General features: G+C 39.4%; 1 protein-coding gene across 1 annotated transcript in view; it reads left to right on the top strand.

Annotated features, from left to right (window-relative positions):
- Positions 1–205: 205 nt before the first annotated feature.
- The window catches only part of CREB5 (cAMP responsive element binding protein 5), a 338,119-nt gene continuing 310,714 nt past the window's right edge, over positions 206–27,610 (top strand). Inside the window, exons 1-3 of the mRNA XM_063452336.1 lie at positions 206–271; positions 1,240–1,333; positions 6,708–6,832. Of these exons, the coding sequence (XP_063308406.1) occupies positions 218–271; positions 1,240–1,333; positions 6,708–6,832 (273 nt within the window). The 5' untranslated portion in view covers positions 206–217. The remainder of the gene's footprint in view (positions 272–1,239; positions 1,334–6,707; positions 6,833–27,610) is intronic.

Here is a 27,610-nt window from a genome sequence, read left to right as displayed (position 1 = left end):
CATGCTAAAACAGACTAGAAATTGTAATTCAATGTGATCACATTGTTTATATTATCTTTTTTGCAGTGTTAATTTGCTTAATCTCTGCATAAGAATATTTGTATGTATGCTCTGTGTTGACACTCTGTACGCCATTATTAATTGAAACTGTAATACATAATTTCTTAAAATAAAATAAAAAAAATGTATGTCTTTCCAGATTTATGAAGACTAGAAGATGAATTTGGAGCAGGATAGGTCCTTCATATGCAATGCTCCGGGCTGCTCGCAGGTTGGTTCTTGGAATTCTTTAAGATTTTTTTTACTAAGCAGTGAGTTGACAAAACAATTTATAAATATATATATTTCATGGAAAAAACATAGATGATCTGATTGTTTTTCCCCCCTATTTTTGATGCTTTGGACACTTTTTAAATTTCTGACAACTCAAACTTTACTGAATTATTCTGCTAGTTGTGATAATTATAGGTTGGTTAAAACCCATTGGCATTTGGTCACAGTTGTCGCCATAAAAACATAGAAACATAGAATGTGACGGCAGATAAGAACCATTCGGCCCATCTAGTCTTCCCAATTTTCTAAATACTTTCATTAGTCTCTAGCCTTATCTTATAGTTAGGATAGCCTTATGCCTATCCCACGCATGCTTAAACTCCTTTACTGTGTTAACCTCTACCACTTTAGCTGGAAGGCTATTCCATGCATCCACTACCCTCTCAGTAAAGTAATACTTCCTGATATTATTTTTAAACCTTTGTCCCTCTAATTTAAGACTATGTCCTCTTGTTGTGGTAGTTTTTCTACTTTTAAATATAGTCTCCTCCTTTACTGTGTTGATTCCCTTTATGTATTTAAATGTTTCTATCATATCCCCCCTGTCTCGTCTTTCCTCCAAGCCATACATGTTAAGATCCTTTAACCTTTCCTGGTAAGTTTTATCCTGCAATCCATGAACCAGTTTAGTAGCCCTTCTCTGAACACTGATACACCAATAGATGTCACTAGATACAGAGTTAGGGAGACAGGATTTTGTCCTGTTTGGTTCAGCCACAGGTTTGGAGAGATCACAGATTTTGTTAATAAGCTATGTTTCTCATTATTCCAATTTAGTCATCACTTTCCTAGAAGTAGTCTACAGAGATTGTGTTACATTATCGTATCTATTTGAAGAAACCTCTGAATGTTAATGATTGACTATACTTTATTCATTTAGTAAAATGTTTATTTGTTTTCTTACAGCGATTTCCCACTGAGGATCATCTGATGATTCACCGGCACAAGCATGAAATGACCTTGAAGTTTCCATCAATAAAAAATGATAATTTGTTATCAGGTAGGTGTTAATTCTGAGTGCCAATGAAACAGGGCATTTAAGAACCTAGGCAATAACAATTTGCATGGGCCCTAAACCCCATTAAACCCCAACCCTGCCATCTCATAGGGTTTCTGTTACCTACCTGTCTATGGGAGGGGTGCCTTGGTCCTTGTGGGGTTGAGTGGCTCCAATGCATGGTGTATCCAATTCACCAGGGTACACACTGCTCCTGTGAGACCTTAAACAAACAGTGATGATATATCATAGCTACATAGTTAAGTTCATACAAATACAAAATAATAAGTCCTGCGCTCACTCCCATCACTCCTGGGCAGCAGCAACGACCACAGTACACATCAGCCCCAATATATACAGTAAAAGCCAAAGAAAAAGTTACCTGCCCTCTCTCCTGAATACCTATGTATTTTTAAACAAATGGAGGTCATTTAGTTACTCCAATGGCCATTGGAAGGAATGCCCGCCTGCCAACGTCAATTTTAAAGGATATCTCCAGTGCCAGGAAAAGAATCCGTTTTCCTGGCACTGAAGGTTCCCTCTCCCTCCCACCCCCCAATCCCCGGTTACTGAAGGGATGAAAACCCCTTCAGTCACTTACCTGAGGCAGCGACGATGTCCCTCGTCGCTGTCTCCTCCTCCGCCCCGCTCCTCCTCTGCATTGCGTCGGCCGGTGGGCGAGACTGATCCCACCCACTGGCCCACTGCGCGGCAATGCCGCACATGCGCATTAGCACACCGCTCCCCATAGGAAAGCATTGAAAAATAATTTAAATGCTTTCCTATGGGGAAATGAGTGACGCTGGAGGTCCTCACACAGCGTGAGGACGTCCAGCGATGCTCTAGCACAGGTTTCCTGTGCTATGAAGGAGGAAGTGACCTCTAGTGGCTGTCTAGTAGACAGCCACTAGAGGTGGAGTTAACCCTGCAAGGTAATTATTGCAGTTTATAGAAAACTGCAATAATTACACTTGCAGGGTTAGGAGTAGTGGGAGTTGGCACCCAGACCACTCCAATGGGCAGAAGTGGTCTGGGTGCCTGGAGTGTCCCTTTAATTTGAGAATATCTGAAATTGAAAAAGATCTGCTATAAAGTAAAAATGCAGCTATTCTTTTAGTTCAGTTGCTCTGACCTTAAATTAAAAATTCAGTTTGATTTCTTACTTTGCTAAATAACCCTGAGTGTGATTTTTCTTTAATAAATGTTGCCATAGAAATCCAGACATTTACGGCTATGGGTTTATTGTGTTTTTATTTTACGGTATCCCAGATACATGGTGTTTTATTTAAGTCTTGAGAAAGGAGTGGTTTTAATAGTGCTGGATGGGTTCCTTAGAGGGAACACTGCCGAGGTATATATGTCTAAGGGGTAAATAGGGATATGTGTATAAGGGAGCCTGCAGTTTATTGTATTGTTTTAAAACATAAGACGGACCTAATTATTAGATGCCAGACTTTTAAAAACAAAATATATAAAAAAAATAATCAAGTAGCTATTTTGTGATATTGTAATATACATACAAATATACATACATAACATAGATAACATACATTTATTTTTCGTAGTTAATTAAGTATTGTTGGCATGGCTAGCAGTGGGAATTTGTTGAGATGAAGTTCATTCACTAAATGGTGAATTGTGGTGAATGAAAAAACAAATAAATTTTATTTAAATTAAAACTGCCAATTTGGAAAACACCTGATCTGAAGATTTTGTTTTAAGTTTTGACATTAAATTTGCAGTAAAGTTTTCAATTTACTACAATTCAACAGCGAACCCTCATGTTTTGGACACTATACAAGCTGTTAATACAATAATGCCATTTAAAACAAATTTAGACTTTCTTATTTATGGTAAAAATGCATGCGCACAGAGTGAATCTTAGTGTTTAAGAGCTTTGAGAAAATATATGCATATAATTCTAAATAAAATATCTAACAGTTTTAATTACAAGCTCAATATTCTGACTATGCACAAAAGATGGATTTCTTGGATAGGAAAGCCAGAAAAAGTAATGCGGGTCAAAAGTGATATTACATGTGTAAGAGCTAGCATGCCGTACATCCAAAAAATAATTAGATAGTGGCTCTGATGTGCACCTGTGGGGAGTTTAACTCATAATCACTGTACCGTATTGCGACTCACACCTGCAGCTTCACTGCTAGACTGATTCACCTGTTTCCCACTTCCTTTCTGCCCAAATATATATTGGGGTTAAAGGAACACTATAGTCACCTAAATTACATTAGCTAAATAAAGCAGTTTCAGTGTATAGATCATTCCCCTGCAATTTCACTGCTCAATTCACTGTCATTTAGGAGTCAAATCACTTTGTTTCTGTTTATGCAGCCCGAGCCACACCTCCCCTGGCTATGATTGACAGAGCCTGCATGAAAAAAACAAACTGGTTTCACTTTCAAACAGATGTAATTTACCTTAAATAATTGTAAACCTTTAATCACATACAGGAGGCTCTTGCAGGGTCTAGCAAGCTATTAACATAGCAGGGGATAAGAAAATCTTAATTAAACAGAACTTGCAATAAAGAAAGCCTAAATAGGGCTCTGTTTACAGGAAGTGTTTATGGAAGGCTGTGCAAGTCAGATGCAGGGAGGTGTGACTAGGGTTCATAAACAAAGGGATTTAACTCCTAATTGGCATAGGATTGAGCAGTGAGGCTGCAGGGGCATGTTTTATACACCAAAACTGCTTCATTAAGCTAAAGTTGTTCAGGTGACTATAGTGTCCCTTTAATGTAAAGCAGGCATGTCTAACCTGCAGCCCCCCAGATGTTGCTGAACTACAACTCCCATGATTCTTTTAATTAAACAGCTAGCCAGGGAATCATGGGAGTTGTAGTTCAGCAACATCTGGGGGGGCGCAGGTTGGACAGCCCTGATGTAAAGAGTTAGATTACATAGGTGGTTTAGTGTTAAGAGGATTAAAAACTTGAGATTGGTTAAAGTTGAGGTATAAGAGGCGTTTAGAATTATTGTAGAATGGGGTTAGTTTTAGTATTGGGGTACATGGTGAGTTAAACCAAGAATTGTGGTAACGGGTTTTGTTTAAGGTTTAGGCTTTGAGAGCTTACATTTGGCACAAAGGAAAGAGCTTGTTTAGCTTTTGGAAGGAGTTAAATGTAGGTTTAGGTAAAAGGGTTGTTTAGGGTGCAGATTGTGGAGTTTGAAGGGTTATTATGATTAATAGTAGAACTGCAGGAGCTGTTATACAATGTTACAGTGTGCATCACTCAATGTTGTCCCCATGTTCCTCCTGCAAGGCATTCCCTGTGTGAGAGACTGTTAGTAGGAAGATGGGAAATAATCCCTTCCACTTCCTGACCAGCCTCAGACACAGACACTGCTTCACTTATAGCAATGAAGACACTACAAGCTTGTAGTGTGAGGAACCATGTTAGACTATAGAACTACATCCAGGTCGGAGGTGAACATGAAACACAAAGAATAATGCAGTACAGGCCAACCCCCGCAGCGAATAGGGAGGGGGAGCATGACTGCTGCCCTGAGGGGTTGGCATAGCAACCAAAAGGATACAGTTGGTTTTACAGTTGAAAGCATAGAATTCTGGGAAAAATTACCAGACTACTGGTAAACAATGCTGAGGGAGCCTGGCAGTGTCTTTCCTCTGGTAGTCACTGTAAAAATTACATTTATTAAATTGAGTTTCCCTCAATTCTCCTATAAAAAAAAAAGACAGAAATTACTTTTATCTTCTACTGGGAGTACAGGATGGCCCACACCCCTGCTGTGTCTGGGGAGGCCCTGCTTACCCTATTCCAGGCCTTCCAGAGGACCCATGGGGCTGAATCCTTCAACTCAATGTTCCAGAGTGTCCAGGGCGAGCAGGCTGTTTAGGAGGGGCCGGTGCAGGAGGTGCAGACCAGGAGTGGACATCGGGCCCTAGTCCGGTGCGGAGGTCCAGGGTCGGACTATCGCCAGAGGGTCCGGGGCCAAGTGAGGCTGGCTCCAGGCGGCAGGATGCGGGCAGCACGAGGCGGAGGAATGGCAGCAGGTGCTGCAGAACTCAAGGTGGCCAGGCTGGGCCTGTGTGGCAAGATTGCGGACCCCAAGATGAAGTATAAAGTAGTACTGTACTACCACAGTAAACAGAGTTACAGTATTTGCATTATAACGCCAAACAGACACTCACAGGTCACAGAGCAGTGAGAATTACACATCTATAACCGGCCTATGCAGCTCTGCTATCACGTATAAGATGCTGACTGGAGTGGACTACAGTATACTGGCCATGGCTCATGGTACTTCTCTCCCCATCAGCCTACTTGAGCAAGAAAAAGGCACATTACAAGTGCTTTAAATAGGCATACCCTACAGGGCAGGTTCCTACTGGGAAATACGGCTCTGCATAGGCACATGTGTATTTTAGTTTGAATGTATGTGTAAATGCATGTGTGTTGTAAATCCACGATGGCTGTAATATATGACTGCATACTCCTTGAATTCAGTGTGCTGATCGGCCAACTCAGCTTTATTTCCTGGTTTCTCACATCTGGGATCATTAGGGAACTGCCTTCAGCAAACATAGTGAGAGCACGCCAACTGCAGGTAGGGCATGCAGCCCATGAGCAGTGTGCATGTACAGCCTCACATGAAAACTGGATCACTAGCCATCCCTGTAGGCATGCCCACCCAAATCCAGTGGTGGGAAACATGTGACTATATATATATATATACACTGTTTTGTGTAATTTACTGCCCTGACAGTTATCAACTAAACTGTCAGCTGCAAGGAATTGTCTAGGGATTTGTAAAGCAAAGGCCAAAATAGCTGCTCTGGAAAAATAGTGTGGAGATTCTTTCCAATTTGATTATTTTGACCGAAAATTTGCATTTCTCCATAATTCCTTATTTACTCATTTAATATGTAAATAACCCTGATAGCAGTTCCCACAGGGTACCACACTACAAGAGTGATACGTTTGTAAATGTACTACTTGGAAATACTGAAAGAGTTAATTACCAACAGAATTAATTACTGGTTCTAGCGTGGTGTACATGTGTAAATAATCTGAATCTGAGACAGGGAACAATATGAAATGTTGCACCTATTGGAACAGGTGCAAATTGACTCTCAGCCCTTCAGGTATGCAGAAATATCAGCTTAATCCTTAAAGTACTTCAAAAACATGTTGATTAACATCAGAAAAATGCTAAATAAAACAGTTAGCTGTAAGTTTTTTTGAAGCTGTTAAGAACGTTATATAGGCAGGCTAGTAATAAATCCCTTTCTATTATCCCTCAAAACAACAGCAAGATGCTCACGTTGTATTTTGAAAATAGAAAAATAACTCTTGTTAGAAAGAGCTATCAATTTTGAACGAGTTTTGTTTTTACAGATCAAACTCCGACTCCAACGCGGTTCTTGAAAAACTGTGATGAAGTGGGCCTTTTCAATGAAATTGACTGTTCCTTAGAGCATGAATTTAGAAGCGCCCAAGAAGAAGAGAACAGTAAGAGGGGGGTAAGTGCAGTAAATTCTCTTGTTTTAAGCTCTGTATCGGTGAATTCTGTATTTCATTGATGTAATAATATGAAAAACTTATCACAGGCATTCATTTTAATCTGATATATTAGAAACTAGAAAAACTGAAGCCTAATGCATTATAAATGGAGTATTTGGTCTAACCTTTAAAATCCATTTAATACATTTAATACCGTATATACTCGAGTATAAGCCGAGTTTTTCGGCACATTTTTTGTACTGAAAAAGCCCCACTCGACTTATACTCGAGTCAAGGTCTGTATTATGGTAACTTACATTGCCATAATACAGACCAGGACCGCCGGGCTCATTACAAACCCGGCGATCCTGTTGCTTTTACTTACCTATGTAGCAGCTCCGTGCAGCTCCCCAGTTCAGCTCACAGTGTAAGTCTCGCAACACCCGCGGCCGTCAGAGTGTTGCCACGGTTTACCGTGGCAACGCTCCGCGCAGCAAGTAGACCGCAAGACTTACACTGTGAGCTGAACAGGGGAGCTGCACGGAGCTGACCGGAGCTGCTACATAGGTAAATAACAGCTTGCTCCGCCCCCCTCCACTGCACAGCCCATCCACTGGACCACCAGGGAATGTTACAGCTCCCCTCCCTGGCCAGGCAACAAGCAGGGAGGGGGGACAAAAAAATAATAATAAATAATTTTTTTTCGACACACACTCATACAAACACACACTCTGCATTATATATACACACTGCATTAATTATATACACACACACTGCATTCACACAAACACACACACACTCTGCATTCATTATATACACACTACACAAACACACACACACTGCATTCATTATATACACACACTACACAAATACACACACTAAATACATATTCAATTAATGTAATTTATTGGGATCTAATTTTATTTAGAAATTTACCAGTAGCTGCTGCATTTCCCACCCTAGGCTTATACTCGAGTCAATACGTTTTCCCAGTTTTTTGTGCTAAAATTAGGGGCCTCGGCTTATATTCGGGTCGACTTATACTCGAGTATATACGGTATATATATATAATAATAAAATAATACAATTATTTTTTATTATTATATATATATATTAAATGTATTAAATGGACTTTAAAGGTTATGCATATATATAGTTAATACATTGCTAAACACAAATACACACACCAGTCAAGCCATAAGACTTGCTTTTCCCACAGAAATCTCACTTTACCAGTGCTCTCACTACTGCAAGGGATTCTGTGTAGGCGTATGCAAATTAGTCTTATGGCTTGACTGGTGTGTGTATTTGTGTTTAGCACTGTGTTAACTATCCACTTACTTCAGGTGGAAAGGGTTTTCATCCACACTTTTTCCCCACCACAACTCTGTTGGTATGTATATATATATATATATATATATATATACATATACACACATATATATATGCACTGACCCAAGATTGTGCATAGTTCTCTAACCTTTGCATTAACGCATGGAAGTGTTTTTAAAGACTGTGTTTTATAGTTCATATGGTAAAAGATTTGTTGTTTGGTTCAAATCTTCTACTGTACAAACATATTGCAACAATTTGACACTCTGATATGTCATGCATTCATACTTACTCACAAACATGAATATTTACATATTAATTTATAAAATATTTTACCAGGAAGGATATATTGAGATTTCTCTTTGTCAAGTATGTTCTGTGCCCACAAACATTGCATTTTTATAGTAGGGTATGATATAATATAAAAATAAAATTACATAAAATACAACATGCACATATATAAATTAAAAGGATAACTATAGGGTCAGGAACACAAACATGTATTCCTGACCCTATAGTGTTAAAACCACCATCTAGCCACCCTGGGCTCCTCATGCCTCCCTACAAATAGCAAAATCTTACTGTATTCAAGCCTGAAGCTGTAACTCTCCATGCTGTTTGCCTCAAAAAATCAAGCTGTCTGCTGACATCATCAGAAGTGGTGGCCTGATCCAATCACAATGCTTCCCCATAGGATTGGCTGAGACAGACAATGAGACAGATCAGGGGCAGAGCCAGCATGATTCAAACACAGCCCTGGCCAATCAGCATCTCCTCATAGAGATGCATTGAATCAATGAATCTCTATGAGGAAAGTTCAGTGTCTGCATGCAGAGGGAGGAGGTGCTGAATGTTTGGATGCATTTTAGGCAGCCATGACCCAGGAAGGATCTCTAACAGCCATCTGAGGAGTAGCCAGTGCAGTTATCACTAGGCTGTAATGTAAACACTGCTTTTTCTCTGAAAATACAGTGTTTACAGCAAAAAGCCTGAAGTTAATGATTCTACTCACCAGAACAAATTCAATAAGCTGTAGTTGTTCTGGTGACTATTGTGTCCCTTTAACACAGAACAGGTAAGAATTATAGTCAACTATGATTACATGCGCATTCTGTATTGATATATGTTGCCAATGCCATAGATCTCTGAAAGGATATAAGATTAAATGAAGATTTGATTGAGTCTGTGAGGTTATTCCATACTTGTGGTGCTCTATAGGAAAAGAATCGAGCAACTTTATTTTTGTATTGTTGTATATTAAATAAAGTGCTGGTACTGGAACTGAGGTTAAAGGAGATGGGAACACCCGGGCAGAGCACTCTACTGAGGTAGAATGGGAGCTTCCCATAAAAGCTCTTAAACACAAGGCTAAAAAAATGAAGGGGTGTCGGGATTCCAGCGATATCCAGTAACTCTTTTAACATGTCACAATGGTGGTCATGTAATTACAGTGTAGCATAAAGAGGCATAATGAGTTATACAATGCAGTAAGTTTGTGGAGGTGGGTTTGCGGCGCAGGTGTGTACACTACACAGGGCCGGTGCTAGGATTTTTGACTACACAGGCGAAGATGCATTTTGACGCCCCACCCCACGCCTCCCCCCAAAAAATAAACAATGCATCTTCACCTCTGTGTCTCGTAGCCCCCTTTTGAATTTCTTACCCCCATTAGTGTTGCATATCCAACCTCTTCAATGTCTTACCCCTTTGGCCCCTTTGTGCCCTTTAGTGTGTCTCCTACAACCCCTCTTATGTATTTCTTACTTCCCCGCCTGCCCCTATCTATCTCTCTTTTTCTCCCACATAGACATGGATACAGGCAAAAATACATACATGCACAAATACACAAACATACAGACACACAACCATACAAGCACACAGACATAATTATTCAGGCACACAGTCACAAAGATATACAGACACACAGTCATAAAAGGCACACAATCAAACAAACAGTCATACAATCTACACATACAGGTACATTGTCGTGCAAACACAGACATACATTCATACAGACACAGGCACACACAGAAATACAGACACAGACATAAAGAAACAGAGAGGCATATAGAGACATACATACACAATGATACAGACAGACATACACACACACACTGACAGACAGACATATACACACACACACACTGACAGACTCACACACACACTGACAGACAGACATACACACACACACTGACAGACAGACATACACACAAACACACTGACAGACAGACAGACATACATACACACACTGACAGACAGACACACACACACTGACAGACAGACATACACACACACAGACAGACATACACTGACAGACACACACACACACTGACAGACAGGTTCAGGAGGGTGGCTTACCTGGGATCCAAAGTGCTGCCTGAGGTAGTTGGGAGTTGGAGGAGCTGGTCCTGCCCAGCCCCCCTCCTCTCTGCTCTTTTCTTGGGAGGAGGGAGGCTGTTTTTTTTTTTTGCTGGTAATGTTTGAGAATTAACAAGGGAAATGCTATTTTTAAGGCTAAATAGCTGAATTGGAAAACAATTCTGAGTTGCAGAGTATTTCCAAATTGGAAAAACTTTCAATCTCACCCAGTTTATGGTAAAAAGACCTATTGTGATTTTCAGAATTGTTTCCCTATAGCTGGTTGAGTGTTGAGTTTTTTCTCCCTTTGAGTTTACTGTGTGGATATTTGCTAAGTTAGAGATGCAGTCAGGGAACCTTAGAAATGTGTATCATTCTGTGGACCTACAAGCTACATCTAGCTCTTCACCCTGCTTTTACTGTTATTTGTTACGCTTGATCCGCCCAGCATTCTGACAATTTAGACAGCAGGAGCATGCAGGGCCGCCATCAGGGGGTGACAACCGTGACGGTTGTCACGGGCCCGGCGGTCCTGGGGGGCCCGACTGCTTTGGCAGTCCAGGGCCCCACAATTACACTCTGCACATATATATAGCGATCACCGCTATATATATGTGCACCCGCGGGCCCCCCGGCTCCCTGTATTTGCAGAGGGGGCCCAGCGGACTGCAGGAGCACTTTCCAGCATTTGCCTGTCTCTAACTCCCGCAAGATGTGCGGTCGGCAAACCACGTCTCGCGGGAGTTAGAGACAGGCAAATGCTGGAAAGTGCTCCTGCAGTCCGCTGGGCCCCCTCTGCAAATACAGGGAGCCGGGGGGCCCCAGAATGCCATCGGACCACCAGGGATCAAAGGATCTTTCCCCCTCCCTGAACCAGGTAAGAAACAGGGAGGGGGGAATAACTTTCATTACATTCATACATGCACTACTAAACACACTAACACACACACACTGCATCCACTACACTAACACACAAACTGCATCCACTACACTAACACACACTGCATCCACTACACTAACACACACACTGCATCCACTGCACTAACACACACACTGCATCCACTACACTAACACACACTGCATCCACTACACTAACACACACACTGCATCCACTGCACTAACACACACACTGCATCCACTGCACTAACACACACTGCATCCACTGCACTAACACACACACTGCATCCACTGCACTAACACACACTGCATCCACTGCACTAACACACACTGCATCCACTACACTAACACACACACTGCATCCACTGCACTAACACACACTGCATCCACTGCACTAACACACACTGCATCCACTGCACTAACACACACACACACTGCATCCACTGCACTAACACACACACTGCATCCACTGCACTAACACATACTGCATCCACTACACTAACACACACACTGCATCCACTACACTAACACACACACTGCATCCACTGCACTAACACACACACTGCATCCACTGCACTAACACACACTGCATCCACTGCACTAACACACACTGCATCCACTGCACTAACACACACTGCATCCACTACACTAACACACACACTGCATCCACTGCACTAACACACACACACTGCATCCACTGCACTAACACACACACTGCATCCACTGCACTAACACACACACTGCATCCACTACACTAACACACACTGCATCCACTACACTAACACACACACTGCATCCACTGCACTAACACACACACTGCATCCACTACACTAACACACACTGCATCCACTACACTAACACACACACTGCATCCACTGCACTAACACACACTGCATCCACTGCACTAACACACACACTGCATCCACTGCACTAACACACACTGCATCCACTGCACTAACACACACTGCATCCACTACACTAACACACACACACTGCATCCACTACACTAACACACACACTGCATCCACTGCACTAACACACACTGCATCCACTACACTAACACACACACTGCATCCACTGCACTAACACACACTGCATCCACTGCACTAACACACACACTGCATCCACTGCACTAACACACACTGCATCCACTGCACTAACACACACTGCATCCACTACACTAACACACACACACTGCATCCACTACACTAACACACACACTGCATCCACTGCACTAACACACACTGCATCCACTGCACTAACACACACTGCATCCACTGCACTAACACACACACACACACACACTGCATCCACTGCACTAACACACACACTGCATCCACTGCACTAACACATACTGCATCCACTACACTAACACACACACTGCATCCACTACACTAACACACACACACTGCATCCACTGCACTAACACACACACTGCATCCACTGCACTAACACACACTGCATCCACTGCACTAACACACACTGCATCCACTGCACTAACACACACTGCATCCACTGCACTAACACACACACTGCATCCACTACACTAACACACGCACTGCATCCACTGCACTAACACACACACTGCATCCACTGCACTAACACACACTGCATCCACTACACTAACACACACTGCATCCACTACACTAACACACACACACTGCATCCACTACACTAACACACACACTGCATCCACTGCACTAACACACACTGCATCCACTGCACTAACACACACACTGCATCCACTGCACTAACACATACACTGCATCCACTACACTAACACACACACACTGCATCCACTGCACTAACACACACACTGCATCCACTGCACTAACACACACACTGCATCCACTGCACTAACACACACACTGCATTCACTACACTAACACACACACTGCATCCACTGCACTAACACACACACTGCATCCACTGCACTAACACACACACAGCATCCACTGCACTAACACACACACTGCATCCACTGCACTAACACACACACTGCATCCACTGCACTAACACACACACTGCATCCTCAACACTAACATACACACTGCATCCACTACACTAACACACACACTGCATTCACTACACTAACACACACACTGCATCCACTACACTAACACACACTCTGCATTCATTACACTAACACACACACTGCATCCACAACACTAACACACACACTGCATTCACTACACTAACACACACACTGCATCCACTACACTAACACACACACTGCATTCACTGCACTAACACACACACTGCATCCACTGCACTAACACACACACTGCATCCACTGCACTAACACACACACTGCATCCTCAACACTAACATACACACTGCATCCACTACACTAACACACACACTGCATTCACTACACTAACACACACACTGCATCCACTACACTAACACACACTCTGCATTCATTACACTAACACACACACTGCATCCACAACACTAACACACACACTGCATTCACTACACTAACACACACACTGCATCCACTACACTAACACACACACTGCATTCACTACACTAACACACACACTGCATTCACTACACTAACACACACACTGCATCCACTACATTAACACACACACTGCATCCACTACACTGACACACACACTGTATTCACTACACTGGCACACACACTGTATTCACTACACTGACACACACTCTGCATCCACTACACTAACACACACACTGCATTCACTACACTAACACACACACTGCATCTACTAAACACACTGTATTCACTACACTAACACACTGTATTCACTACACTAACACACACGCTGTATTCACTACACTGACACACACGCTTTATTCACTACACTGACACACGCTTTATTCACTACACTAACACACATGCTTTATTCACTACACTAACACACACACTGCATCCACTACACTAACACACACATACTGTATTCATTACACTGACACACACATACTGTATTCACTACACTGACACACTCTGCATTCACTACACTGACACACACTCTGCATCCACTACACTAACACACACACTGCATCCACTACACTAACACACACACTCTGCATTCACTACACTGACACACACACTCTGCATTCACTACACTGACACACACACTGAATTTATTACACTAACACACACTCTGCATTCACTACACTGACACACACTCTGCATTCACTACACTGACACACACTCTGCATTCACTACACTGACACACACTCTGCATTAACTATACACACAGCATCCACTACACAAACATCCTGTATTCACAGTACACGCACTACATCCACCACACATTTAAACATTAAACCACATTCTGCATTCACTATACAGAGACACTGCGTCTAAAACACACACTACATCCACTAAACACATTGCATCTAGTACACACAAAAACTACATCCACTACACAAACACACTACATCCACTACACACACTGCATCCGCTACACAAACACACACTCTGCATTCACTGCACAAACAGTATCTAATACACACAAACACTACATCCATTACACACATTCTAATTCACTTCCACTATACACACCACATTCAGTCCTGCATCATTGTCTGCGGACTAGGTAAGAGTCCTGTGGGCGGACTCGTGGGCGGGCCTGGGGGGATGGGGCGGGGGGGCCCAGACCTTGTACTTTGTCAGGGGCCCCAAAATGTCTGGTGGCGGCCCTGGGAGCATGAGACTGATATCTCAAACTTGAACAACTGACTTCAGACCTATTAGGCAAATTGACCACAAGTGAAAAATAGTAAGTAGTAGACTTGCTATACTTGTAAAGGTTTAAATCAATGAAGCAGAAATATTACATTATACTATAATGACAACCTGTTTGGAGAGAACAGATATCGAGGAGATTGATTAACTTCATCAGTGCAGTAGTCAAATCACCACACTCACACTATCCATTGTTATTTTACCCGTCATGTGCCAGAGAGATGGACACTGCTCATTAATCACTCTTGTTGCACTGGTAGGTTTAAGAGTGCAAATTAAATTATCTTTTATTTGCTTATGAATTGTTATAAAATCTCTCAAAAAAAAAAAATTGCAAAATTGTGAAATTTTCATCTCGCCCAATAGCCTTCACTAAGCGCTACGGAATCTGTTGGCGCTATATAAATGGCAATTATAATAAAATGCCTAATGTTTGTGAAAAAAATAGCACAAATTTCAGTCTCAACTGAAAAAATAACAATTATATCAGGTTGATCATGTTCTTACACCTCACACTGTGATGTCACACAGGGACAGAATGATGCTGGCAACAGCATACACACATTCATGGTCAACTCCAGGAAAGGTATGGAGATAAAGGTTAGTCTAGCTGGGCAGATGGAAAATGCGTCTTACTATAACTTGTAATTTTAATTGTTGTGTCAGTGCTGACCTTTGTTCAAATACAAATAACGGTGAATCGTAAAGAGAGCTCATGAAAAAGTTTATAAAGTCACTTCACAGGAATGCCAGTCAGGTTAATTACATTTTTTGGATGCTACTGGATCCACACTAAGCTATTAATATTTTTATCCCACTACCTGTCAATGTGTCTTGCGTAAGCAAAGACACATTTTATGATTGTATGTTGAGATTGCAATTTAGTATCTTATATGGCCATTCACCACATTTCTACAGAGACAATTACATTTTGATTGTTTGAAAGTTAAAAGCATTTGTTTTTTGTAACTATTATTATTAAAATTATATATATATAATACCTACCAAAAAATAAGGGTGCACTCCAGGGGATTTTCATGAAAATAAGGGTGCACTCCAGGGGATTTTCATTAAAAACTGTGTTGCTTTTATTGCACATAAGTAACCATACACACAGTCCAGACCAACGTTTCGACCCCTACAAGGGTCTTTCTCAGTGTATGGTTGCTTATATACAATAAAAGTAACACAGTTTTTTTCACGGAAATCCCCTGGAGTGCACCCTTTTTTGGGGGGAATATTTATTGAACGCAGATAGCACCGGGGTAAAAAGTCAGTTCTAAACCCTATAGGTGAGTGCCAAGCCTTCATATATATTAATATATAAATGTAAGTGCATATGTTGTTAGCTCACTACATATTATCATAATATCACCAAGAAAATTGTGTTCCCTTGACACAATTCTTTTTAGATATTGACATCAAGTTGCTCTGTGGATTACAGTATATTTGTGCTTGTTTTGCAATAGGTCCTATCACCTGCTTCAAAAAATGGTTCACTTTTTAAAAATTAGGCCATCGCAAGAGAAAAGCATAATGTGCCATAATGACATTTTACTTTGCATCAGTAGTTACATTTCCCTGCCAATTTGTCAATTTCTTTGACTGTACATTTCCAATATACGGACATTGTGTTATGAAATGCACATTTATTGAGGTGTGCCATTGATTTTAAGGAAGTAATAGTAATACATTATATATATGCCAATGCAATTTATACAGCTATGAATAGTGTCATTAGTAGGACCCCAAAAAACTAATGGTTTATTACAAGGGCACTCTGAGCACCATAACCACTAAAGTTTGTTGTAGTGGTTATGGTATATGTACTCTCTATTATTTCTTGCCAAACCGTTTGCAAGCAGTTTGACGTTAGGAGTAACGCCAAACACTGGTGCTTCTTGGTAATGGAATTCCCCTTTTAACTTCAGATTCCTGATTCATGAAGGACTCTACATGGTAATCCAAACCCTCAGAGAGTGAATTCCTTTAGACAAATACAGACTGTTGTACACAAAAGCTACAAATAACCATTGGATTAAATAAAATAAAAAAACGTACAAAAAAAACGTACAAAACTGAATTTTTGATATCAAGACTCATTTCCCAGTGGGAGGGCCACTCAGACTGATTTATTTGTTTAAACTTATTTTAACTTTCCATTACCAAGAAGCACCAGTATTTGGTGTTACTCCTAACATCTCTCCACAGGGGCCAGATTGAATAAGGACGGGGACATCCTAAAAGAGTCCCACTGCGCATCACATGAGAGCCATATGCATGTATTTGGCTCCATGCTTGTGAGTAATATTGCTGCTATTTAATATATGTTACCTTGTACAGACTATATTGCACTATTTTGTACTTTCTCATATCACCACAGAGATAAGTTACAGAAGCTCCACCTGTTGTATATATGATTGTTTATCTTATTTAGAGTGGGGTGTGGGGATCCCACTCAGGTGTTTGATCTCCTCAATATCCTTTGACCTAAACTGTATACCCTATTTATCTGGCAATACAAAAAAAGTTTGGTTTTGGACGGTATTTGCAGTTTGATAAAATCAAACACATGAAAATGTTTTCTTCAATAATACACTAACATGAATTGTATGCAAATATGTGGTTTGAATAGCCCATAAAGCTAAATGACTCAATGAATGACTGCATCTTAACATAAATATGGCAAGTTTATAATGTGGTGATAATCGATTCCCTTTACGTTAAGTAACCATCTATTCAACTACTGTATTTCCATCTGGTTTCATTTCTATCATTCATAATTTAGCAGATATTGCATTAAGTGACTGATCTCCTGAAGTTCTGAACTAGATCAGTATGTAACAGCAACGCACAAGATCAGATTAACGCCTGTGCTAGGTTAATGTGAGCAGGGTTTAAGTTTACCACTAAGATTAGGGTCAAGTATCCGGACCATTTGTCATTAATTATAATTGTTACAACCTCGACTTTACTTGCCAGAAGCAGAGCATTCTGCAAGACTTGCAAAGGGCAGTAGTGAATGGATAACCATAGAATGGCTGTTAATTCAGAAGATTAAGACATTAAAGGTTGAGCAGCCTATCATTTATTCTGACACTGTAGCCTCCTTAGTCATTTATAAAAATGAACTAATTGAAAAGCATTCGGTCTTATTTTGTGACTTGTTCTACAGTGACTCTTCTTTTCTTTTTTTTTTCTTTTTTTTATTTAACATTTTTGAAAATGAAACAGAAAAAAAAACAGAATAAGCACAATTAAATTGTCATATTAAACATAGGGGAAAACTAAGTCATTTCAACAGCAGATGCCATACATTTTATTTGGTTTACAAACATTTTATTCATTTTAAGAAAAAAATATAAATATAGAATTAAATATATATATAGTAAAATTATGTTATTTTCAGTTATATGTAAAATTCTATTCATAATGACTCAATTAATTCATTTACTAAAATGTGAGGAGCTTACCATACTAACGATTCATACATAAGTGCATTTATAATGCATTTTTCTTAATGGGAGGGCAGTGATAGGCTGAGCGTATCAGATGACAATCTAAGCCTATAATTAGTCCCCCAACTGAAAGGCTTGACTATTAAAAAAAAGGGGTCCATGGCCACCGAGAGCACTTTAGGATAAAACCGTAAACTATTTAGCCCCTTAAGATAAGGTGGCGCCAGGACCTACAGGCACTATAGCAACTTAATTGAGATGAAGTCGTTACAGTGCTCAAAGTGTTCCGTTAATTATCACTTGTCTGAACCATTTAAACGGAAAGCAACAAATTAATATGCATATACACATAATCAGTTTACCATTAATATCAAGTAGTTAATTTGACAACCTTTCATATCATGATATATGCAAAACTTTAACTCCCTAACTCCATAGGGTTTTGCTGATTTCTGTTATCATAATCTGTCTTCTGTTTGACCCTTTTAGACGAGAGCAAGATTTAAACCATTCTAAAGTGTAATTTTTACAACTGCACTCTCACAATATTAGTTTTAGACCCTGTGTAGTATGGCTTATGTTAATTTCACTGTCTATACTAAAGTGGCCAGTTAGCGAGACCTGAGAGACTTTTAACGGTTTCCATTAGACCCCAGGGTGGCCAAGAAGGCAAACTAGACGCGCCTGTGAATACTACAACCAGGAAGAAATTGGTATAATGATCTCCATTCATGTACCAGAATCAATAAATACTTTCAGTGATATAATAAATAGAAACACCTAGAGATACTGTGAAGAAAAAAGGATTTATTTGCCCCTTTAAATCGTCTATGTTATACAATATAGTATTATAGTTTAATGGACGCTGTTATTTATTTTTTTGTCTTCATTTTATGTATACTTCTTTCTCACTCTGCATGTCTACCTAATTGTCACATATGTATCTGCCCCTTTCCCTCTTCATACACACTCAACCCAACTAAATGATTTTTGTATCAGCTGAGGTTATATCTTAACTGCTATAAAGAAAATCTGTGACGTTCTGTCTGTAGCAAGATTTGTTTCTCTTTGGTTTGTATTTGTGCATTTAGCTTTGAGCCAAAATGTTTGCATGCTTAATGCCAAAATGTTTGTGGTAAGACCAAACACGATAAAACTCCCCGCAGTGCAAATAGAAAAATTACTGTTATGCATCACCTGCATATATCAAGCTGGATTTGAGAAGTCCTCCCCTCGGGGCAGTTATCCCAGAGTTAAAGCTTTACATGCAAATGAACACAGACAGGCTTCTCAAAGTCAAGAAGCACGTGAAAGCTCTTGACTAATGGTCAACCAGTTTAAGCTAAATAGATGTTCAAAAATGGAAAGCCTCAGTTGACAAATTTATGATGACAGCAACAAACATATGGCTATTCAGTAATTAGCTTGAAATATTAACTGACTCTTATTAATGACGTTGTTAATTTACAAAGCATTAACATATTATGCAGCGTTGTACAATAGGTGGACAAGCAAACAAGTAGTTGCAACTAGAGAAGTTGGATGTACAAGCTACAGTCTAAATGGAGTGATATGTATTGTTTGGGCTGTGTGTAGTCAACAAAACTGATGTTTTGTGATTTTCCTGTCGTGTTTCTTTGAGGAATGTGTTGGGAACAACAGATCTAGTCAAAGGTTCACAGAATAATTTCTCTCAAGGCCTGGGTTAATATTAAAGAACATGACACATGGCAGTTGTCTTATAGATATCATCATTGGAAAATGCACGTGAGACAACAATTCTCCTCTACAGACACAAACATTCTGCATGAATAGTAAATAAGGAGTATCATAAAACCTGTTGGTGATCAGATCAAGTGTAAATGTACAACTTGCAGTACTGCTTCAATACTTACAGAAAATGTTGATTATCATACGTTATGCAGGGCTGTGAAGGTCCCTACTAGTCGAGTATTGCTGGGAGATTGTTTTACTGCTTTACGTCTGGCTGTTCTAGTATTTATTTACAGGTGTGTTGAAGTACTGTATTGCTCTATGAAGTGTAGGAACCTATTGATTTGATTTTACCAGCAGTAATGCGATGGCCTCTACGTTTTCTCTTATTCTTGATTGGTAACCCTTTCAGCTTTATGACTCATTAAGGTGCAGACTGTCTATGTACGTAATGAGGGATCTGCCCATAAGAAAGATGAAGGGTGTGGATTTTGGTTCCTACAATCACAATGAAACATCCTGCAATGAAAGATTTATCCGTTATCACAGAATAATTGCGGTTTGGGGGGAAATGCTTGTATACTGCATTGGAGGGATTGTCCCATCCTTTGCACATTACATTGGTTGTGATATAAAGCAGCATTTTCTGTCTGCAGAATTCCTGTCTGGGTCATGTTGTGAATTCTTTGAGGTGTAACGATAAAGTATGCTTTCATGTGGTTAGGCTGATGTGGGTCAGTTAAGCTTTGATTCTGTATTAGTCATGAAACCACATGAAATCACAGGTGAAAATAGTTAGAAATTTAAAGCTCCTAGCCACATATTTGTATCTCTGAACATATTTGATATTCTTAAAATTCTGCATATGGCACATGGAATTCATATTGTGCACTATTAGAATAAAATAGCTGGGATACTATTGTATCAATATATATAATCACATATACATCATATTTGATATTGTATCTTAAAGTGATAATTGAAGTGCTACAAGTACTATAGCCTGCTCCAGAGTTCACCAGAGGTAACCAAGATACCCAAATAAATGTCCAACGGTTCAACAATAGTTTGACTGCTTACTGTGTTATGTGGCCAGGGGCTCCTGCTACGTGGTTCTGATGCTTGGATTGACCCTTTAAACTATTGACTCTATTAGGAGATGCTGATTGGAGCAGCATGGCAATTGATGCTCATGCGCACTAGACTCCCAATGCTACCCTTTGGGGAAGCATTGGATTGGCTGAAATCATCTGTAACGATGATCTTGGCCAAGGAAGGAGCGGCAGCTGCAGCGAGATTGGTGCATCCTGGGGACTTATGACATGCACTATTTAAGGTGGGTCGGGGGTATACATCTAAAAAGTTAGGAAAACACTTAAAGTTAGAGTGTTCCTTTAATTGACACCCCCTGTATCTTAGGGAGTTTATGTTCTACTAGATCTTTCTATTATACTGTGATAAATACATGAGGAAGTATATTTTGGGTCTGAATTCAAATAATTGAAGTTGCAGACTATTATAAAGAGCAAAGAACTAGTTAACTTTAATTTTACACATTCAAATATGTAACATGTGTAACCTTAAAAGTATTTTTTTTTTTTCAGAAGGGATGTTTAGCTGTTCATACACATGGATTTATATGTAGTTCAATTAAAATACTGTAGTGCGTTTTATTTGAAAAAATCCTACAATTAATAATTGAACACTGGTCTTGACAGAAATGTACTATTATTATTATTATTATTAGTATTTATATAGCGCCAACATATTCTACAGTGCTTACAATTATAAAATGGGGATATTTGACAAGTAATTTACATACAGATTATAATCCTATAGAATGTAAGCTCGATTGAGCAGGGTCCTCTTCAACCTATTGTTCCCGTAAGTTCTTTGTAATTGTCCTATTTATAGTTAAATCCCCCTCTCATAATATTGTAAAGCGCTACGGAATCTGTTGGCGCCATATAAATGGCAATAATAATAATAATAATAATAACAGAGACAAAAGATAAAAAAGGCCCTGCTCAAATAAGCTTACAATCTATGAGGAAGGGGTAAAGGCACAGATATAACAGCATGTCAGAGTGGAGGAGGGACTGATAGATAAGATGCATGTACAAAAATAAGCTCCCATTGTGAACAACCTGGAAACAAAAGTCAAGCAGTGAATAGAGCCCAGGTCAGACCTTGACAACTGACAGCTGAATTTTAAGTGAGATATACAGCCAAACAGTTAAAATTGCCAGGATGAATTACAAGTACACCTTTGTTATCAAGAATGTCTTTGCAATTTTAACCAAATTCATAACACTCATCTCATCTAGCTTGGGAGAATGGAGGGCTGAGGTGGGTCTACTCCGAATCAAACCTGCAACTCTGAGCTGCAGTTACTTTAGCCCTATCCAATGAGCTGTCTCATATTAGTGCAATTATATATTTTGTGGAATTTTAGTGTCAAATGTATAAATGGACACAGTAGTACAACGATTCCAGAGCCCTGTTTAGTAGTGCTGGCTAATGCATAAAAACGCAACATATTTAATATTAATGGGGGACTCCCACTTTCCAGAATTTTTTATATTATGCTTACTTATGCCTGAATTTCACAAATATGTATTTATAATGTGTGAAGTATAAAACTGAATGTAGAACACAACATCCTGCAATTGGGCGCCTCCATCTTAGCTCCCTGCCAATCATTATGATAAGCTGTGTCCTTGGACGTGGGAATCAGGATATAGAAAGAATACAGAGAAAAGGAGAAATGAAACAGTGTTTCTAATTCTCCTCCTCATTTGCATTGTTTGCCTTGTCTGTGCCTGGAATAATCATTCATTGTTGTCATTTTACATCTTATAATATAAATAAATACATTAAAAAAATATAGGTGATGTTCAATGTTTTATTCTTAATATAATTTTAAAATAAGTGAAGGTACCCCTTAACACTTAATGCTACACATCCAATGCATAGGTGCATCAGTTCAAAAACTACAAACATGCCAAACTCTACAGCTGCAAAACAGCCACCCACCAAAATGCTTAGATTATGTGTATGCCATGCATGGATGATGTGTATTTTCAGTTTAAAATGATTATATCATCCTCAGAAAAAATAATAATGTGTTCCTGGTTTCCATGTGCATTCTGGGCACAGAGCATTATCAGAGCTCAAAGACTCATTTCCTATTTCATATACAATGGATAAGCTGGAGGTTACTATGAAAAACACATACTCTGATTGGCTGCTGACATCACGTGCTTCTGTCTTGTTTTTTGTTATGTTTTTTTCTGATCGGTAACTCTCACTGAGGGTTCAATTATTTGATGCAATTCCAAAATGGCCACCTCTATACTGAAACCCTGATATATCTTTAAGTGGTCATTCTAGCTAAACTTACTATAGCAAGCTTAGTTCAAAATTATCTTAATTGACATCCATTATTGTTTTAAACTGATTTGTGGAAAGCTGTGTTCAGGTTACAGTGGCATTTTAAGCATTCAACAGACTAAATTTTTATATAGAGAGATTTGATAGGAACCTGTCAATTGAATTACAGATAGATAAAGTACCACCGTGGAATAATACCAGCATGCCATGCTTTGCTTGACAGGTGTACTTTAAATGTTTCACAATGGATTGCTCTTTTTAATAAACACCTATGAAAATCTGACCACATGCATACATTTTCCAAGCTAATTAAATATGATGTGTTCTTAAACAAACATGATCGCCTCAGTCTCACGTGGATTTTTCCTTCATTTGCACTCAATCTTGCTGAAAGATATAGCCCTTAAATGACTAAAAGCATCATAATTATGAGGGGGTATCTTCCTGAGGAAAAATGTGCTTAACTTAACAAGGAAAGAAATCAAGGTCATAAAATGGTCGCTGGGCTTCCTCTGCTTTCAGATTATGAAACCTTGGCTGATGAGCGTGCCAGTTTTAAATCGGAAACAGCCTCTGGAAGGACAGCATGATTCCTGATACACCAAACGCACAGTACTGATGGACATAAAGAAGTTTTTTAGTTCCACATTGTCTAAATAGAAGCAAGGTTTTCCGTTGCCGCCCATAAATTTTTTTTTACAAAAAATACAGTACTGATTTTCCAGATATCAATTTCTTTATATATATATATATATATATATATATATATATATATATATATATGCCTCCCAACTGACCTGATTTTCAAGTCCTGTCCTTACTTTGTTCCCTGGTGTCCCTATTTTTGGCACACCAGGGAAGTGTCTCCAACAAGCATAGTGTTTGCGCATCTATACGCGCTTACACTATGATTAGGGAGTCGGATTCTGCTGTAGAGAACAGTGAAACAGTGCTCCCTGCAGGATCTGCCCTCAGTGGGCTAGCCTGGATGATTGATAGGCAGCCACTTATGAATTCACACCAGACCAACGTGCTAATCCTTCGGGCCCCTTTCTGTGTAAGTTCTCCCCCTTAGATATGATCGTGTCACTGGTCCTCACCCTCCCACTGCTGTCCTTATTTATAGGACATTGAAGTTGGAATGTGTGTGTGTGTGTGTGTGTATATATATATATATATATATATATATATATATATATATGTGTGTGTGTGTGTGTGTGTGTAGAGAGAGAGAGAAAGAAAATTATACATATATATATATATATATATATGCGTGTGTGTGTATATGTGTATAAATGTATATATATATATACACTGATCAACCACAATATTAAAATGACAACATCAATTATATCATTACAATGGCACTTGGGCAGCAAGGGAACAGTCAGTTCTTCAATTGCATGTGTTGGAAAAAGACCAAATGAAAAGATCTGAGTGACTTTAATAGTCACTTAGTCAGTAGGCCTTAATAGTGTTGTAAGTAACACAAATCAAAATGCAGTCCGTACTCAGGAGTAAACCCTTATGATCCACAGAAAAATACACAGAAATAATGAAAAAGTGCACATTTATTGATGTAAATATTGCAACGATGTATGGCAGAAAATAGTCATGACAGCACTCCAAAAAGCTGAATATAAGAACAGGAATAATAAGTAATGCAAACAGCATATGATAATCACAATATGGAGATACAGATATCCAGGCAAGGACAACACACGTGTAAACAATAGGAACACTTTAAGGAATTAAATACTCAGTAGTTGTGATACCTGCTGCTGCCAGACGTAAGGAAGACCACCTACACTGCCACCCACAAAAATGGTGCTTTCTCAACATTGAAACACAACTTAGGACGAGGAGCAAAGCCAGTGAACCACTCATGGACAGCTCTTTTTGTTGTTAATGCAACTCATCAGCATGAGACAAAAATGTGGTACTTTGTTGAGCTCATTTGCATACGCCTACCCAGAATCCCTTGCAGTAGTGAGTGCACTGTTAAAGTGAGATTTCTGTGGGAAAAGCAAGTCTTATGGCTTGACTGGAGTGTGTATTTGTGTTTAACATTGCATTAACTATATTTGAGAAGGGGTTCATATTATTTGAAGTATACATGTGGCGGTGGGGGGTGTTGAATGACTGTGTGATGCTAAAAAGAAAAAATACATATTGGGGGATATTTACCAAAGGTTTGCGAAGTGACAGTTTTCTTCAGAGGCAATTCCGTTTTAAGACACATACTCTTCATGTTAGCTTCAGGCAAGAGAATTGATTGGGCTTTTCTGGCCAGTCGTATTGCCTGACTTATTTTCAATATTTTTTTTTTCTCCTTCTAATCTGTTTCCTTGCCTAGATGTATGCCTGCGGAGGCTATCAAAGCATCAGTCAGCTGTCATTGCCTCCATATACTTCTAAGCATAGTATAATATTTCAGAAATTGGCAAATATTCATTTATTAGCCCAGAGGAAGATCTTATTCATGTATGAAAGGCCTTAAGAATGGCAATTGTTTATTGTGTATATTCCTTGCAGAGAGCATTTTAAGCCTTTGGGATCTTCATTAGCTTGAAAGCCATGCTGTACTGAGTAGGACTGGTTAATTGTAGTCATATAAGCTCTATAGAGCTTTGATGTACGATGCTTTTATAGTTACTTTTGTTCACATTATATTAAAGCAGTGTAATACTATATGCAGCCAATTTTTAGTGTACCAGGTGTGCTGGATCTACATTAATTTCTCTGTCATTTTTTGGTTAAGATGTCTGTGGAAATATTACATTTTCACAATTTATAGCTGCCGTTCAGAGAGCAGGTTTTAACATTTGTACGGTCCTTTATTCTTCAAAATAGAAATTGCTAAAGTCAGCCTGACCACTTCATCTCAATGAATTAGTCTGGGTGCAGTTGTCCTGTACTTTTAACCCTTCAATGTAAAACATTGTAATTTTGTAAAAATACCGGTAGTTATGTTTATATTAAAGAGTTAAGAAGCTTCTAGTGTCGATCTTCTTGACAACCATTAGATGCGCTTCCGTCTTTATGAAAGAGTAAAACACGGTCATGCAATCAAATGCTGCTTATAGCTAGCGGGATTTGTTTGGAGGAGCATTGTGTTTTGGCATGCATATAGTCTCCAATCCAATGCTTCTCTATTAGAAGCAATGGATTGGACGAGATCGGGGATGAAGTCAGCATGCTTGCTGATCTCACCAGATTAGGTGCTGGAGATTGCAGAGAAAGAGTTCCGGCCCTGGAAACAAGGTGAATAATATTAATTTAACTTTATTTTTACAGGCAAAGGGGAATGGTCAGTGTACACAGTACAAGAACAGAGCCATTAGTCCAGAAAAGACTATTATCATTTTTGTGCCTTTAGTGCTAGGATGGTTTATAACTCCCAGTACGCTCAAGATGGCGGCACTATGGTAAAAGATCTGGCACAGTAAACAAGAACATTTTGGACTAGCAGAGTCAAGGGTGGATATAAAACTATTGGGTCAGGACATGGCAGAGCTGCTTTAAGAGGTAGGCGTTATGTATATAGCTTAATTATATTTTTTGTATGCAGTTTTCTTCACTTGCATTTCTCCGTAGTGGTGCTGCCGTAAACACCAAACTATGAACAAAATACAGATTAGGGAGATGCTGTGTAGACCAAACTATATACAAAATAAAGGTACAGTACTGAGAAATGCATGTTCCCAGGTGTTCCCCCTTTTTTCCCTATGTATTTTTGAAAATCAGTCTAGATTCCTATTGGGCTGAGCACCCTATCCACCTTTGGAGGTGGCCACAGGAAAGCTTAAATTGAGGAGAGCAGTCAGGGAAGTAAGTATTGCAATTGGCATATATTGGGATATTAGGACACAGTGGTGGGCTTAACACGATATGGCCATGTGGTCTAACTGAATTGCCATATTTGT

Source organism: Pelobates fuscus, chromosome 4 (genome assembly GCF_036172605.1).
Source record: "Pelobates fuscus isolate aPelFus1 chromosome 4, aPelFus1.pri, whole genome shotgun sequence".
NCBI lineage: Eukaryota > Metazoa > Chordata > Amphibia > Anura > Pelobatidae > Pelobates > Pelobates fuscus.
Note: the sequence above shows the minus strand (reverse complement) of the source record. Positions and strands in the feature narration are given on the sequence as shown.